General features: G+C 59.6%; 2 protein-coding genes across 4 annotated transcripts; one reads left to right on the top strand and one right to left on the bottom strand.

Moving 5' to 3' along the window:
* The first annotated feature begins 5,390 nt into the window (after window positions 1-5,390).
* Window positions 5,391-7,901, top strand: BBC3 (BCL2 binding component 3). Its single transcript, XM_068417498.1, has 4 exons — window positions 5,391-5,469; window positions 6,035-6,332; window positions 6,749-6,924; window positions 7,497-7,901. Exons 2-4 carry the CDS (start codon window positions 6,050-6,052, stop codon window positions 7,614-7,616), a joined length of 579 nt encoding a protein of 192 aa, XP_068273599.1. The 5' UTR covers window positions 5,391-5,469; window positions 6,035-6,049; the 3' UTR covers window positions 7,617-7,901.
* Window positions 7,902-8,577: 676 nt separating this feature from the next.
* SAE1 (SUMO1 activating enzyme subunit 1) lies at window positions 8,578-16,306 on the bottom strand. Of its 3 annotated transcripts, none has more exons than XM_068417352.1 (9): window positions 16,215-16,306; window positions 13,362-13,473; window positions 12,298-12,471; window positions 11,346-11,488; window positions 11,014-11,113; window positions 10,028-10,133; window positions 9,664-9,808; window positions 8,957-9,026; window positions 8,578-8,837 (listed from the first exon to the last, which is right to left on the bottom strand). In XM_068417352.1, exons 2-9 carry the CDS (start codon window positions 13,440-13,442, stop codon window positions 8,745-8,747), a joined length of 912 nt encoding a protein of 303 aa, XP_068273453.1. In that variant the 5' UTR covers window positions 13,443-13,473; window positions 16,215-16,306; the 3' UTR covers window positions 8,578-8,744. The 3 variants fall into 3 exon arrangements, with proteins under 3 accessions (XP_068273453.1, XP_068273452.1, XP_068273454.1); XM_068417351.1 differs by lacking the exon at window positions 16,215-16,306 and adding an exon at window positions 15,815-16,132; XM_068417353.1 differs by lacking the exons at window positions 8,957-9,026; window positions 9,664-9,808; window positions 16,215-16,306 and adding an exon at window positions 15,815-16,136.
* Window positions 16,307-16,366: the final 60 nt, after the last annotated feature.

Raw genomic sequence — 16,366 nt, forward strand, 5'->3', positions numbered from 1 at the left:
TGCCGCTCGGGATCGTCCCAGTGTCCCCGAGGCCCACCCGAGAGGTGTCACGGCGTTTTCAGCTTCTTCTGGTATCTCCTGTTGCTCGGCTTCCTTCTGTAACATAAAAACTTGGGCATCCAGAGCTTTGTTTTCAGGAGTATGGATTTGGATTTCTTCCTTTTGTAGAAGTGATTTGGGCATCCAACTTACTCAGCATTTCCCATCCTAACAGCGGCACGGGGCAGGCCGGGATGGAGAGAATCGATGGGTTAACACCCTTTTCCCAATTCCAAAATTCAAAGGCTGGAAAAACGGTTGAGTTTCTTCCTGCCCCGTGGCACCAGTAACTAACGTGCTTCACTCACTCGAGTCACCCTTGCGTGTATTTAACACTGAATGGGCAGCTCCTGTATCTACTAAAAATTTTACTTTCTCATTCCCCAACCTGACTATAACCAGGGGTTCTGTTGGGGAGGGTTTCGATTCTTCCCCCGCTCCTCCTCAGTCTGAATCTAAAGCCATCATGTTAGCAGCTTTCTTTGGCATTTCCCCAAGGCCTCGCCGGCCTGATTGCGGACACTCCCTTTTCCAGTGCCCTTTCTGCTTGCAGAAAGCACACTGATTTTTTTCTAATTGCTTTCCAGCCCCTGGTACTTCATCGGAAGATTTTCTTCCCTTTGGCCTCCCCGGATAGTTCCGTTCTCTGACCCTACCAGTTTCCTGGGCTATAGCTGCTGCCAGTTGCTTGTTATTTTTAAACATCTCTTTTCTCTTTCTTTCTTCTTCTACCTTTTCTCTGTGGTTACACACTTTCCAGACATTCTCTAACATTTTGTCCCGCGAGCGGGCATCTGCCCCCTCTATTTTCTGCAATTTCCGTTTTACATCTGCATTAGATTGTCCCATAAAATTGTGTATTAATGAGGCAGCATCTACATCATTTTCTGGATTCAAATCAGTGTATTTTCTTGCAGCCTCTGTTAGTCTTTCAAGGAAAGAGGAGGGATCCTCTTTTTTTCCCTCAACGACCTGATATAGTTCAGACCAGTTCTTTGACTTCGGAATGGCATTCCGGACACCATGCAAAATCAGTCGTTGGTATTCGGTCAATAACAACCTCTGAGCAGGAACGCTGGGGTTCCAATTAGGGTTATTGGGAGGAAAATGTTCATCTATCCATCCTGCTTGCGCAGCTTGAACACGCACTCGTTCAGCCTCCTCTCTGGCCTTGGCCAAAATCAGTCGTTTTTCCTCTAAAATCACTAAGTTATTCAAAATAATTTGCAAATCTTTCCACTCTGGATCATGATTTTCAGTTATAGTTTCCATAATCTTCGCTACCCGTTCAGGGTCCTCCCCATGCACCCCTGCCATCTCCCTCCAGGATTTTAAATCCGATACAGAAAATGGCACTTTTACCCAAACTGGCCCCTCGTCTGGTCCTGCTGCTTGTCTGGGAGGGGCTTGTACATCAGCATCTCTCTGCCTAGTCCTGCCTGCCCCCGGACCGAAACCTCCTTCACCATCGGCACTGTCCGAATCCCTCTGTCCATTATCCCTTCTGTCCCTTCTCGGGCCAACCAACATTTGAACATGCTCCACGTTCTCCTCCTCCTCTCTTTCCTCCTTACACTCGTTGCACCGCCCGCCGATGCTGCACACTGAACAGCAGCGCTCAGGCGCTTTCTTTTTCCCGGCTCTGACGCCAATACCTCACCTTGGCTTGCATCAAACCACACTCCTTACGCACATCACGATCATCCCGTAACGCAAAGAACAACTTCACATGCGGCACCTCATCCCGCTGTCCCTCGCGTCTACGGAACAGCATTAACTGCAGTATTGTGTTGTGGCTTATACTCCCGTTCTCAGGCCGTTTCTCCTGATCATCGAGGACATACAAAGGCCACCCGTGATTGCAATATTCTGCTAACTTTTTACGAGCGAGGGGATCACCCCCAAAACTTTTTCCAGTGTCTTAATGTACATCCCAAGGGAGAGCCCTTAAGAACCCCCCCTTCGGCGGACTGTCTGCTTCCCATTTTACAACGTTTCAAAATTAACACGAATACCCGAACGCAGTGACACAAGTACCACAGTTACCACAACTACAAATAAATCTGTCACGGCTCAGAGCCGCGCTGGCTGTGAAACCGGTGGCAGAGGGCAAACGCCGCTCGCCCCCCCACTTCCCTGTTCCCCCCCCAAAGGGGAAGGGACAGAGAACACGGAGAGAGACTCACCAGCTGAAAGTCAAAAGCAGTTTCACTAAACAGCAACAAATATGTGAATGTACACAAATACTCAAACCTGATCTCCACCCACAGTCCGTCCCCGTAGTAGCGCACGCATTACCACAGCTGTGCACGCCGATGCCAACAGCGTAACAACGCGGACTTTATTCAGACACAACTTATTTGTAAGCAGCCAAGTTCCAACACCGGCACCAATACTCACAACCGCTGTCGTTAATCTCCCAGAGAGCTGTCTCGGAAACTCACCCGACGGGGAACCAGGGGCCTCCCTGAAAACACGCCGGCGCGTGCTGGAGTCCTCGCGATTCCTCTGCTCCGCCGAGGCTCCGCAGAGCTGGTCCTGTCTGGTGCCAAGGGCTGTTACTGGAAAATAGTCCCCAAGAAAACTCTGTGACCCCAATGACAGTTCAGAAGCCGACAGGGGTTTATTGCAGCTGGGTGCGTGGGGGATCTCTCCTCCTGGCTGCACACCCGGGGACAAAAGCACGCTCGTTATATACGTTATAGGAAAATGAATGTTCATACAACTCCGAGTAAAGCCCACCCAATCCAAGAAACTTATGCACATGCTAATACATTGTGTAATTGTCTTTGCCCACGCGTACTAAATTGGGAAGGGGTCTTGGGTGGGCTCTGGGGGTCTCTAGTGGCCATAACCCCCCCACAGTTACACTGGCCGCTGTGTGACGCCGCTGCTGCGCCAGCGTGGTCAAGGCCTTCTGCTGACACACGCGGGTGGCTCCGAGGAGAAGATCCTGTGCTGGTTCCTACAGGATTTATCTCTAATCCTGGCACCAGAGCTGTGAGTCGAGTCAGTTAAGACACTACAAAGATGTTGCTCACAGTCTCTGGCCCTTCTTTGTAATTACTGAGGAGTTTAACAGAGCCCTCGGGCGCTCTCGGCCTAAGCGCAAGCGAGACTCAGTGACTGTAACTCCAGTGTCCTCAGCCCCAGCAGCAGACCCTGTCCTCAGAACACGCCGTTGGCTTCAGCCCGTCCCGTTGTTAGAGCTGAGAGAAACGTTGGGTCTGTCTGAAGGTGACACAGAGCCGGCCTTGGAGGGCCTGCGCTGGGGCTGGCTTTTACTAGACCCCTGGTGTCACTGCGTCCCCCCTGTGTCTCCATGTCCCTGCGTCCCCAGGTGTCCCCATGGTGTCCCCGTGCCCCCATTTCCCAGCACCCAACGTCCCCCTGTCCGCATGCCCTCCAATTCCCATGGCCCCCATGTCCCCGTGTCCCCCACTGTCCCCCCGTCCCCGTGTCCCCCTGTCCCGTGTCCCCCCGTGTCCCCCGTGGCTCCTCCCGGCCCCGCCCCCCGCCTGTCTCCATGGCAGCTGCGGCACTGGCCGCGGCGGCGCGCGCTGATTGGCTGGGCTGGGGCTGGCGCGCGGCGCCGGGGGCGGGGCCAGGGGGGGGGGGGCGGCTGGGCGCTGGGCTGGGACCGACAGCGGGGCCCGTAGCCAGGGCCTATAGGGGCACCTATAGGGGCACCTATAGCGGGGCCTATAGCTGGGATGCACCTGCCACCGCACCTATAGCCGGCCCTATGGATGTGCCTACAGCCAGTACCCACAGCCAGACCGATGGTGGTACCCACAGCAGCGTCTATAGCCATCGCTATAGCTGCACCCACAGCAGTACCTATGGATGTACGTACAGCGGTACCTGTGCCGGTAGCGGTACCCAAAGCGCTACCTATAGCGGTACTTACAGAGGTACCTATAGTGGTACCTATGGATGTACCTATAGCCGTACCCGTAGCAGTGCTTATAGCGGTATCTATAGCCGTACCTATGGATGTACATACAGATGTACCTATAGCGGTACCTGTGGAGGTGCCTATACTGGTGCCCATAGCAGTAATTATGGATGCACCTATAGCTGTACCTATGTATATACCCATAGCAGTATCTATAGCTATTCCTATGGAGGTACCTATAGCTGCATCCACAGCAGTACCCATAGCAGTTCCTATGCGTATATCTATAGCTGTGTCGATGGATGTACCTATAGCCACGCCCATAGGCACACCTACGCATATACATCTAACAGTACCTATAGCTGGTACCCATAGTGCTACCTATAGCTGGTACCCATAGCATTATCTATAGCCGGTAGCCATAGCCGGTACCTATAGGCAGTACCTATAGCATTACCTATAGCCAGTACCCATAGATATACCCATAGCCTGCACCTATAGTGTTACCTATAGCCAGCACCTATAGCCAGTACCTATAGTGTTACCTATAGGCAGTACCTATAGCAGTACTCATAGCGTTACCTATAGCCAGCACCCATAGATGTATCTATAGCTGGTACCACCTATAGCGGTACCTACAGCCGTTACCCACAGCCAGAACCTACAGCGTTACCTGCAGCTGGTACCCATAGTGGTATCCATAGCAGTACCTATAGCCAGTACCTATAGTGGTACCTATAGTGGTCCCCACAGCCAGTACCTATAGCAGTCCCTATAGCAGTCCCCATGCCGGTCCCTACACCGGTCCCTATAGCAGTCCCTATAGCTGCCCCTATAGCCGGTCCCTATAGGGGTCCCTACACCGGTCCCTATAGCCGGTCCCTATAGGGGTCCCCACGCCGGTCCCTATAGGGGTCCCCACGCCAGTCCCCCCCAGCCGCACCCTCGGCCCCGCCGGTTCCCGCACACTCGCGCGCTCCGCTGGATACAGCGCCGCCGCGGGCTCCGATTGGCTGCGGCGGAGGCTGCTCCGTCCAATGGGAGCGCGGCGGCGGTGGCGCGCGGGCAGGGACGGGCGGGGGAGCCCGGCCGGGGAGGGGGGCGGGGCCAGGGGTGACCGGCGGTGCAGGGGGGCGGGGGCAGAGGTCAACGGGGTCAAAGGTCGGGGCCTGGCGGGGGTGTGTGTGTGTGTGTGTGTCCCGGTGTCACCGGGCAAAGGCAGTGGGGGGGCGGGGGCGGGGGGTCCCGGGACACGGGGGCGGCGCCTGGTTGGCCCCTTCCCGCTGTTACCGGGGCGGCGGCGGCACCTGATTGGCTGCTGCCTCCCCAAGACCCGCCCCCCCCTCCGTGGGCGGGCCCACGCGTGGTTGCGGGGGGGGGGGGATCCCCGACCGCCGCCGCTCGCACAAGCCCGAACTTGTCCGGGGCGGGGCGGGGCGGGGGTGACGTCACGGGGGGGCGTGGCCCCAGCGCGAGCCGGTGCCGGTGCCGCGATCGCAGCGTTCGCCCCGACAACGGTTCATGCGGCTGCGGTGAGTGTGATGGGGGGGGGCGTCCACGCGGGACACGCACACGCGGGGGGGGGGAGACACACACACACCCCGTGGGGTGGGGGGGGGCTCGGTGGGGGGCGCGGCGTGGGAGTCACGCGTGGGGTGGGCTGGGGCGTGGGGAGAGGAGCCCGTGGGGCGGGGGGGGTGTCCCGGTGGGGGGCAGCGTGTGGGGTCCCCCCCCGTGGGCAGGAGGAGAGGGTGCGGTTTGGGGTGGGGGGGTGCGGTGCCACGCGTGTCCGTGGGGTGTCCGCCGTGGCGGGGGGGGGGTGTCGGTGGGGTGTCCCCCCGTGGGAAATGGGGCGGAGGGCAGCGTGGGGGGGTCCCCGCCCGTGGGCAGGGGGAGGGGGGGGTGCAATGTGAGGGCCACGCGTGTCCGTGGAGGGAGGGGAAGGGGGGGCCCTCCCCAGCACCCCCCCCCCGTCTCGGGTTTGTTTACAAACACCGCCCGCTCCCCAGGGCGCCCCCTGGCGGGCACGGCGGGGGCGCAGCAGCACGGGGTGTCCCCCCCCCCCCGCTAACCCACTCGTGTCCCCTCCCCACACAGAGCCCCCCGGGTGCGATGGCCAGAGCGCTGCGGGAAGGGACCCTCAGGGAGCCCCCAGCCCCCCTGCCCGCCTGCGGGGGGGGGCGGTGGCGGGGGGGGGCGCTGGCCCTGCCTGTCCCCCCCCTGCCCTGTGTCGCCGTGTCCCCCCCGCTCCGCCGCCCCCGCCGCCCCCCCCGCATGAGCTGCGCGTGTCTCGGGGCTCCCCCCCCCCACACGCCCCCCCCTCACCCCGCCGCTGCCCCCCCAAACTTCATCCTCTATCGCTGCGGGACGCGGGGACCCCCCGCCGCTGCCCACGGTGAGTCACGAGCAGGGGGGGTCCCCTTACCCCTGGGGGGTCCACGCACCCATGGGTGGGTCCCCTTACCCGGGGGGGTCCTTTACCTGTAGGGGTGGGATCTCCACAACCATGGGGGGGTCTGTGCACCCGTGGGGGGGTCCCTACACACGTGGGGAGTCCCCTTAACCGGGGGGGGTCTGTGCACCTGTGGGGGGGGTCCCTACACACGTGGGGAGTCCCCTTAACCGGGGGGGGGTCCCCTTACCGGTGGGGGGGGTTCCATGCACCCGTGGGGGTCCCCACACCTCTGGGGGTGTCCCCTTACCCATGGGAGGAGCCCTATACCCCCGCCCCCCCGAAGCTTTCCTGCTGCTTGGGGTGGGGGGGACACACGACCTGACCTCCCCCTGTCCCGTGTGTCCCCCCCCCCCAAGGTGAGTTTCACCCCACGGAGGACGCGGCCCACGAGGGACCCCCCCAAACTGGGGGGAGCCAGGAGGGGGCTGTCCCCAACGGTCACCTCCCCGGGGAAGCCCCCGGCCCCGAGCAGGAGTTGGGGGCCCGTCTGCGGCGGCTGGGGGACGCCTTCCAGCAGACCTATGAGCAGCAGGTAAGGGGGGGGGGGCACCCCAAAACTGAGGGGGGGGCTCCCCTAGGAACACTTCTGGGGTGCCCACCCCCACATCCCGCCCCCACCCCCCATTCCCAGGATTATTCCCTCCTTCCATGTGCTTTTCGCTCCCTGTGGGGACGGTGGCTGTTATACTCTGGGGGGGGGCACCACTAAATGGGGAAGGACACCCCTAAATCGGGGGGTGGGCACCCCAAAATCCCCCACCCCCCCCTGTATTCCCAGTGTTATCCCCCCGCCCCATTCCCAGGGGATTTCGCTCGCTGCAGGGATGGGGGGGGCTGGTTTTTGGGGGGGGTGGGCACCCCCAAATTGAGCAGGGGGCCCCCCCCCAAAATAAAAGGCACCAGTGGCTTGTTTGCCCGCACGCGTGCGAGCCGGCCGCTGACTCACACCCTATAAATAGCAGCCACTATAAGGCATGGGTGTGAGGGTGAAGGGGGGGGGGCCCCTAAACCCCCCTCCCCTCCTTTTAATTAACACCCCCCCCTTTTAATTAACACCTCCTCTTTAATTAACACCCCCTCACTAATTAACCCCTCTCTTGGCAGCAGCGGGAGCAACGGGGTGTCGGCGTTTTTTGGGGTCACCTCTACCGCCTGGTCTCGCAGTGGTTGGGAGCTGGCTACGACCTACAAGCAGCCGCGTTGCCCCCCCGGGAAGCCAACTAGCCCGCCCCCGCCCCCCAAGACCCTCCCCCTGCACCCCCCCACGGAAGAGAATCTGTTGCTGCAGCTCCCGGGGGGGTCATTTCTGCACCCCCCACCCCCCCCCCAATTTCTATTTATTTAATTTATTGGGGTGGTTTTAGGGGGGGATGGGGGGACACGGGGGGGGGCACCCCCAGCCCCCCTCTAGGGTGCTTCTGTGGTTGCGTGTCCCCCCCCTCGTCACCAGTACGAGGGGGGGGATGCGGGCACAGCACTGTGTGTATACTGTATATTGGAGCTGTATATAGGGGAGGGGGGGGCTGTATATGGTATATAGGGGGGGCTGTATATAGGGGAGGTGTATGGGGGGGGCTGAATATAGGGGGTGCTGTATATAAGGGGGTGCTGTATATAGGGGAGGGGGGCTGTATATAGGGGAGGGGGGCTGTATATAGGGGAAGACAGCAGCTGTATATGATCTGTTACTTTTTTTTGTACGTTTCTTTTGAATAAAAAGGAATTTTAAGGAGAGAGACGTGCAGTGTGTGTGGGGGGGTTGGGGGGGTCTATAGGGTTAGGGGGTCCAGGGGGGTTGGGGCTGCAGGGGTGGGGGGCCATAGGGTTGGGGGGGGGCTGCAGAGTGGGAGTCAATGGGGTTTGGGTGGTCCATGACATTTAGGGGACCACAGGGCTTGAGGATGCAGGGTTTGGGGGTCCAGGGGGTTTTGGGGGACTGCAGGGGTGGAGGGCCATGGGGTTTGGGGGGTTGCAAGCGTGAGTGTCCAGGGGGTTTTGGGGTCCATGGGGTGGAGGGCTGCAGCGATCAAGGGTCCAGGGGATTTGGGGGTCCCCAGACTGCAGTGTTTGGGGGTCCGTGGGGTCCAGAGGGTGTGAGGGTGCAGGGTTGGGGGCGGGTGTCTGGTGTGTCCCCCCCCCACATTCCAGCCAGCGCCCGCTCAGCTCCACCCCCAAAATAAACCACTTTGGAGAAATAAGATTTTATTAACCCAACCGCCGCCCCCCCCCCGATACAGAACCACGGGGGGTCGGTCACACCCCAAATTTAGCCCATTTCTGCTGAGGATGGGGGTGGGTTTCACCATCCCACCCCTCCCATCCCCAAAGTTGGGGGGCTGGACCCCCCCCAGCTCAGCTGGGGCCTAAACACTCCACAATCCCGTTGCCTTTGATGCCGTCGAAGAAGAAGAAGTTGTTGTGGGGGGGGTCCCGCTGGGACAGGGCCTGGAGCGGGGGGGACGGGGCGAGGAAAATCCGGTTACCGGTAAATTGGGGGTTCACCTTGTCACCAAAAAGATATTTTCCCCAAAAAAACACACCCCCCCCCCCCCGCCACGTGTTACCTTGACCACCTCCTGGCCCAGGACGCCTCCCACCACAGCGCAGACGGGAGCCATTTCGGAGAAGCAATTGCTGGAAGGAAGGAGGAGAAATTTACCGGCAAAGCCCGGTGACGCAGCGGTTTCCCCCCCCAAAAAAAAGCTTTAGGGTTTTGCCAAAACACCGAGATCTCGCCCCCAAAAAGGAGCTGGCGGTGACAGGGAAGCGCCGGCGGCTAAAAATAAGCGCCTCAAAATGCCGGTCCCGCGGCAACATTCCAGTCGTTCCCGGTTGGGCGGCATGTAGCAACACGCAGGCGGGGATGGGGAGTTCCCAGTGACCCCCCCAGGGGTGAGAGGGACCCTCCCGGGGCTGACACCGGGGTTCGGTGTCACCGGGGGGACACGGGGTGGGAGGATTTCTCTACACCATCGCGGCGAAGCCGGCTGGGATCAAGGATCTTGCCAGAGGAGCGAGGAGGAATCGGGCCCGGCCTTAAGCTGCCGGCACCGAAGGCCGCGGGGAAGGCGGTGAATCTCCTCCGCCGAGCCGTTAATCCCCCGGTGAGGAGGACCCAGAGGAAAAATTAAGGCCACGTGGTGGCTCATGTCACCGGCGTCACCTTCCCGGTGAGATTTGTGGTGAAACGGGTGTGGGGAGGTGCCGGAGCGGCTCTGGCAGCGGGTGATCCAGTGGGAAAGGAGCGATAAGGGCTAACGAGGCGCCGCACCTAACGAAGTCGTCCGGCAGCCGGTCGGTGCCGACTCCCAACGCCTCCAGGACGTCGCGGCGGATCTGGAGGAGCAGCTTCGAGTCTGCGGCGTAGTTTTGGGGCGAAGGATCCCGGCCGTTATCCGTCCGAAACTTCAACAGCACTGGGAGGAGACAGGGAGAGTCGCCCCGCTGCCGGCACGCAAAAAACCACCCCAAAGGCAATGACGAAAATAATCAAAAGCTGGTTTTCACCCCGGGAAGCGGCTCACGCACGCGGCTCTGGGGGGAGCGCGCCTGGTTTGGCGACAGGACGAAGGCGACTCTCCCCCCGCTGCTGGTAAGGAAAAGCAACCGGGGAATTAACGAGGCAAAGACCTAACCTTGGAGGAGGAAATAATCCGGGGTGGTGCGTTTCAGCGCCGCCGCCGCCTTCTCCCCGCTCCAGTCGACGGCCAGGGCTTCCTTCAGCTGGCAGAAAACCACCCGCTGCGAGGGGAGAGAAGGCGTTGGTGGGTTGGAGAGAAGCCCCCCGTTCCCTTGGCGAGGCAAGCTAGTATTGATCCTACCCCACCCAGCCCTGGCACGAGGGTCCCCAGTAAGCGAGAGGTGACGGCTGGGAAAAGAAAAGCCACTTTCTCCTCCTCTTTGTTGGAGTTTAGGATGGGATGAGGATTTACTGAGCATAACCTCTGGAGTCTTTAGGGAAAAAACCAGCTCCGAACCTCAGAGGTATTAAACGAGGGAGTTTAAAACTCTCCCCGACGTGGAGCCGGTCCACTCCGGTGCGGAGACGGGGAAAGGTTTGGCCCCGGCCCTCTCTCGGCACGCGGCTTCTGGCATCTCCGGAGGGGATCTGAAAGAATTCGCCCTCTCCAAACCCACCAGAGGACGACAGCTGGTTCCCTCGGCATCCCGGGGAACGCTCCCGGCCCCCCCGAGGGCAGGCTGCCCCGAGAGTGGGGCGGCGCGAAAAGGGACGCGCGAGGGCGTTAATCTGCTGGCTCAGCTCGTGTTCTCCTCACAGCCACATCGAGCCGAGGGGGATTTCCAGCTCCTCCGCCTCAACACCCAGCTGGGAGACCAAAACAATGCCCAGGCCAGAGGCACTGAAATGTGAAGAGGTTTTTTTTTTTTGGTTTGGAGATTTTTTTTTGGCCCCACAAGACATGGAAACCCTTCGTGCTCCCCCCCGAGTCGGGATCTCCCTTCAAGGGAGCTCAGCAATTAGTGGACAGCAGCAACAACACAGCTTTTAGCCTCCCCGACACACAAAAAGCCGCAGCTTCCCCCCGAGTTAAGGCTGTCTCAACTCCCCACGTTTGGGGTCTCGGGGGTCTCTGCAGGGGTCCCCCCCCCCCTCACTCACCTTTTTCACCATGGTGGTTTCCGACGAGTCAAGTTTGATTTTTTTAGCGTCCGGTCCGTCTCCCACGCCCGGGCTGACTTTGGCAACTTTGGTTTTCTCTCTACGGAGGGAAAAAAATTGAGTTTGCTTTGAGAAATCACGAACCCCGTTCGTGCTGCTCAGGGGTGAACTGAGCAAAAAAAAAAAAGAGTCTTTTCTGACTCTTACAAGATTTCAAAGCTCCAAGCGCAGGCGGCCTCCCCACGTGGGTAAAGGCAGCCGAAACACCCACACCCTTGTTTTGGGGTCGCTTCTCCTCTCGTCCACCCGCTCCCCACCTCGCCCCGACTCACTCCACGAACTCGTGTTCCCCCAGGTCGGCAAACATGTAACCGTGGTAGCCGAAAACGTCGCCAGTGAAGAATTTGATGCTGTTTTTGTGGCAAATCTGGTCAATCTTTACCATAACGTCGCGGGAGCAGCAGGTCAGGCAGACCTGCGGGCAGAAATTTCCACGTTTACTCCCTCCCTTCGCCTCCTCGCTGGGTTTTTGAGGGGGTTGTGAAATATCCCCTGTCACCCTGGGGCAGCGGGGAAGGTTCCACGTAGATCTGCTGCTTCATTCACAGCGGGGCGCAACGCTCGGGGAGGGTAATTATCAATTTTCCCCTCACGGCACGCGGGTTAATTCCAGCGGCCTTCGCTCCGGGGATAATTAAGAGGTGAGGGGATAGGGTATCCTGTTTCCGGAGAATTTTGGTGGGAATTGGGGGCCGAAGCTAAATGCTGCTATTTTTAAAACTCAGGGCAGGATACGTACCCCGGGGTAACTCAGGGCCCCGTTATTCTAATTAACACATCGCCCTCAACAGCTCCTGCCGCCCCGCAGGCAGGCGGGAGCAGGCAGGAGACCTGCGGGAGCTACAAGACCTGGATGCCTTCCTCCTCCTCCTCCTCCTCCCCTCGCTTTCAGAGCCGCCGCCGGACTTTTCACCGCCTGGCGGGAACGCCGAAGCCGCGTTAGCTGCGGTTCCTACAACATCCCCCCCCCAAACAGGCTGCCTGCGGATCTCCTGCCTGCTGCGACCTCCGGAGGGGACCAGGAGGGGAACAGATGCCTCTTGCCAACACCCGTAACTGCGGCAGCAAAATTCACGCCAACAGGCAAGGCAGCTTGCCCTCAGCTCGAGGAGAGACGCTACCGCCACCAGAATAAATAAGCAATTAGCGAGGAGACTTCATAACGAAGGCAGCGAGGCCCCTTCTCCTCCCCACCTTTCTCTCCCCTCCCCATGCCGCACGTACTGCGTCAAACTGGGTGAAGAACCCTTCGGGTTTGCTCTCCACGCTCTCGGGGTCAGCTTTCACATCCACCATGGGATTGAGGTTCTGCGCCCGCTCCAGCGAGGCTTCAGCTCTGTTGCGACCCAAAGAACCCCCGGGGATGAGGAACTGAGCTCGTGTGTCCTCTTGGGAAACCTGAAACGGGAGAAAACGAAGGGATGAGTCTTCTCACGGGTGGGAAAAGCCTCCCTGGGGAGAATTACAGCGGGTGCTGTGCAGGAGCTCACGCCTGAAAGGGAAGAACTAAGCAGTGCCACGCTGGCCGCAGAAAAACTCCTTGCGAGATAACCAGAGGGAGGAAAAAAAAAAAAATCTCTGGTTATTTTGCGCTATTCTGGTTTCACTGCAGTCCACAGATGCAAAGTCACTTCTGTGCCAAATGTGAACACTGATAGTTTTCAACTATTTGCGCTATTCCTCGATCCCCCACAGCTTCGTAGCTCGCTTCTCCCCGCTGCCGAGCTCGCAGCTCCCTCTCGCGCCCAAGGAGACCGTGGGCCGTGATCCAGAGGCCACGTTCGTGTGAGAAGCACGTTTGCCACAGGGCATAAAGCTCCGGATTGGGAATTAAACCCCACGGCGGAGCCTGTTTAGGCGTTCGGGCTCCATGAGACTCGTGGCAGGAGATTTGAGCCCCGCATCTGCTTCACTCGTGCCTGCCAGCCCCAGATAAACACGGGAAGGGGCTGTCCAGGAGGAGATGGGTGGGAGAGAGCTGGGTGGGGAGCTGCTAACACCGAAGCCAAGTGTCCCCAAGTGTCCCCTCTGCACCTCAGAGTGGGGTGTCGCACCCGAGAGAGCCCAGAAAGGGACAGGGGAGGCTGCGGCTCAGCCCCCAGCTCGAGAAGCGCAGCCTGGCATTTAGCTGCCACAGCAACGCCTGGAAACGCCAACTCTACGTGCCCCAAAACTGAATAATTCTACCCCAAACAGAATGTTTATCCCCAAAAGCAGCGAGCAAGTCCTTCAGCGTTGGCACCAGGAGGGTTTGGGGGCTGTGCTAACCAAAGCTAGAAGCTCCTCACCTGCTGATGGTCCAGCATGGTCAAGCCTTTGACTCCTGCCAAGATGAGATTCTTGGCCACTTCTGCTCCGAGACCCTTCATCCCCACCAGCAGCACCCGGGAAGCCCGTAACCTGCGGCAGAAACACTGGGTCAGCGTCAACGGCCTCGGCCAAAGCGCTCCCCGAGGGCTGGAGTGAAGGGGAATCGGCGCTCGGAGGGAAAACACGGTGGATAACACAGAACTGGACGGGAAAGCCTTGCTCCTCGGCACCCCTGCCTGGGAAAAAGCAGGTTCAATACGATGCAGAAGCAAAAAGAGAAACAGGCAGGCTGTCAGGAGTGGGTAATTCAGGAAAATTCAGGGGAAGAAGAGCTCTGGAAGAGGGAAAAACATCAAAGTTTTGCACCACTTTTCAGTGAACGGGGTGGGGGAGGTTGCAGGTTCATTACAGTGCATGCTTCAGGGTTCCTAAACCCCCCCAAAAAAGGGCTGGAGCTCCCCCTTAAGCTGCACAGGGACGTAGATAAAATATAATTAATACTGTTTTGTGTATATTAATTCCAGCACAAAACTGTGCGTGCAAGTTTTGAGTCTTCCAAAGAACTGACCGATGTGTTTTCCTCACTTTTTATCATTTAGACATTTCCTCCCTGCTTTGGAAGTCTGTTATTGATTAGTCTGTATCGATTTTCCAACAAAATCAAGTTCACTCAGCACCGAGCAATGATCTGGGCTGTGAAACAGAGACACTCCTGCTTTTTCGGCCTGTTCTTCACATTTGGGGTTGTGCCACCTTCTCCCGAACAAACCCCACTGCTGCATCCTGGGGAACGCCTAAAAAATTCAAACCGGGCAGAAATCTGGAGGGGTGCAGAAAAGGATCAGAAAAAATAACTTGAAAGCTGAAAAAAAAAAAGCCTTTATAGAGAAAAGAGGGGCTGAGCGAGAGGGTTTCCAGCAGGAACCGGCGGGTGGGAGCAGGTGCTTTGCAATTCCAGCCAGGAATGAATGAGGAGCTATTTATCTCTTCCCCCCCCTCATCTTCAACTCCAGGAGGCACAAATTTCACCCCAAAGTGCACTACGATGAGTTTGGCTAAGCCCGAGTTTTCTGTGGGGTCAGGCAGAGACCCCACAGACCCCCTATAGACCCTATATGCTCACGTACCCACCGCCGACCCCTCTCTGAAGACCCTACAAAGCTCCAGAGGACCCCCCACAGTGGCTACAGTCGCCACAGAAGTCTCTACAGGGCCCTCCCACAGGCTGTAGGGTCCCCATAGGCCTCCACAAGCTCCTATAGAGCCACCACAAGCCCTTCCAAGGCGCCCCTCACATTGCAGGGCTCCTCTACGCCCCTATAGGGCCCCCCACAAGTCCCTCCAAGGTCCCCCTCACATTGCAGGGCTCCTCTGGACCCCTATAGGGCCCCCCACAAGTCCCTCCAAGGTCCCCCTCACATTGCAGGGCTCCTCTGGACCCCTATAGGGCCCCTCACAAGCTCCTGCAGGATCCCTCACAGGCCACAGTACTCCCAGAATGCCCCCTTGGTCCCTCTAGTGCCCCCCACAAGCCCCTCCAAGGCGGGCCCCCACAAGCTCCTACAGGGCCCCCACAAGCCCCTTCAAGGACTCCCTCACGTTGCAGGGCTCCTCCAGACCCCTATAGGACTGCCCACAAGCCCCTCCAAGGTTCCCCTCATATTGCAGGGCCCCTCCAGGCCCCCCACAAGCTCCTAAAGGGTCCTTCACAAGCCACACGGCCCCCAGAAGCCCCCACTCGGCCCTTCTAGGGCCACCACAAGCCCCTCCAAGACCTCCCTCGGCCCTATAGATCCCCCACAATCACCTACAGGGTCCCTCACAGGCTCTAGAGCTCCCATAAGCGCCTTCAGGCCCCTATAGGGCCCCCCAGAAGCCCCTCCTCACATTGCAGGGCCCCCATAAGCTCTTACAGGGTCCCCCACAGGCTGTGGGGCCTCCAGAAGCCCCTGCAGGGCCCTCATGAAGCCCCTCTAAGGACCCCCTCACATTGCAGAGCCCCCCACAAGCTCCATCAAGGCCCTCCTCATATTGTAGGACCTCTCCAAGGCCCTATAGGGACCCCACAAGCTCCTGCAGGATCCCTGACAGGCTGCAGGGCCCCCAGAAGCCCTCCTTGGCCCGTCTAGTGTCCCCCACAAGCCCCTCCAAGGCCCCCCTCTGCCCTATAGGGCCCCAACAAGCTCCTACAAGATCCCCCATAAGCCTGTAGGGCCCCCATAAGCACCTCCAGGCCCCCATAGGGCCCCCCAGAAGCCTCTCCTCACATCACAGGGCTCCTCCAAGGCCCTATAGGGCCCCCACAAGTTCCTACAGGCCCCTCACAGGTCGCAGCGCCCCCAGAAGCCGCCATCTCCCCCCACCCCGGCACCTCTAGGGCCCCTCACAAGTCCCCCCTCCGGTTCCCCCCGCGGGCCCCAGCCCCACTGACCGCTTCTGGGCTTCGAGCCCCCACAGCCGGATCTGCCGGTCATACTGTGCCGCCTCCTCCTCGCTGATGCCGCCGGGGCCTCCCTGCTCCTTCTCCACCATCCCGCCGCCGCCTCACGGCCCCCTCACGGCAGCGCTCCCTGGCGGCCCGCGCAAACGCCGCGCCGCACCCGGCACAGCTCCACATCCACCACGGGAGGGGGATCCACACCCTCCTGGGCACCGAGGATCCCCGCAGCCCCACGGGAGAACCACCTCAAGTGGCTTCTCCCGCTGTTCCGTCCCCACACAGCGGCGTGCGGCCGCGTCGCTCGGCCTTGGGGACCCCCCCGCCGTTCACCGCTCAGTTGCGCAGCTCCCCTCCCCCCCCCCCGCTCAAGATGGACTCGTCCGCTCCTCACCTCCTCGGCACTTTTCGGACCTTCCCGCCATATCCCGCTCACCTTCGGCAACCTCCGTCGTTTTTCGCTGAGGAACCGAGGGCGCTCGGGTGTTTCCGTCACCGCTCGGGTGTTTCCGTCACTGCTCGGGTGTTTCCGTCACTGCTCGGGTG

The sequence above is a fragment of the Nyctibius grandis genome, chromosome 23 (assembly GCF_013368605.1).
Source record: "Nyctibius grandis isolate bNycGra1 chromosome 23, bNycGra1.pri, whole genome shotgun sequence".
Taxonomy (NCBI): domain Eukaryota; kingdom Metazoa; phylum Chordata; class Aves; order Nyctibiiformes; family Nyctibiidae; genus Nyctibius; species Nyctibius grandis.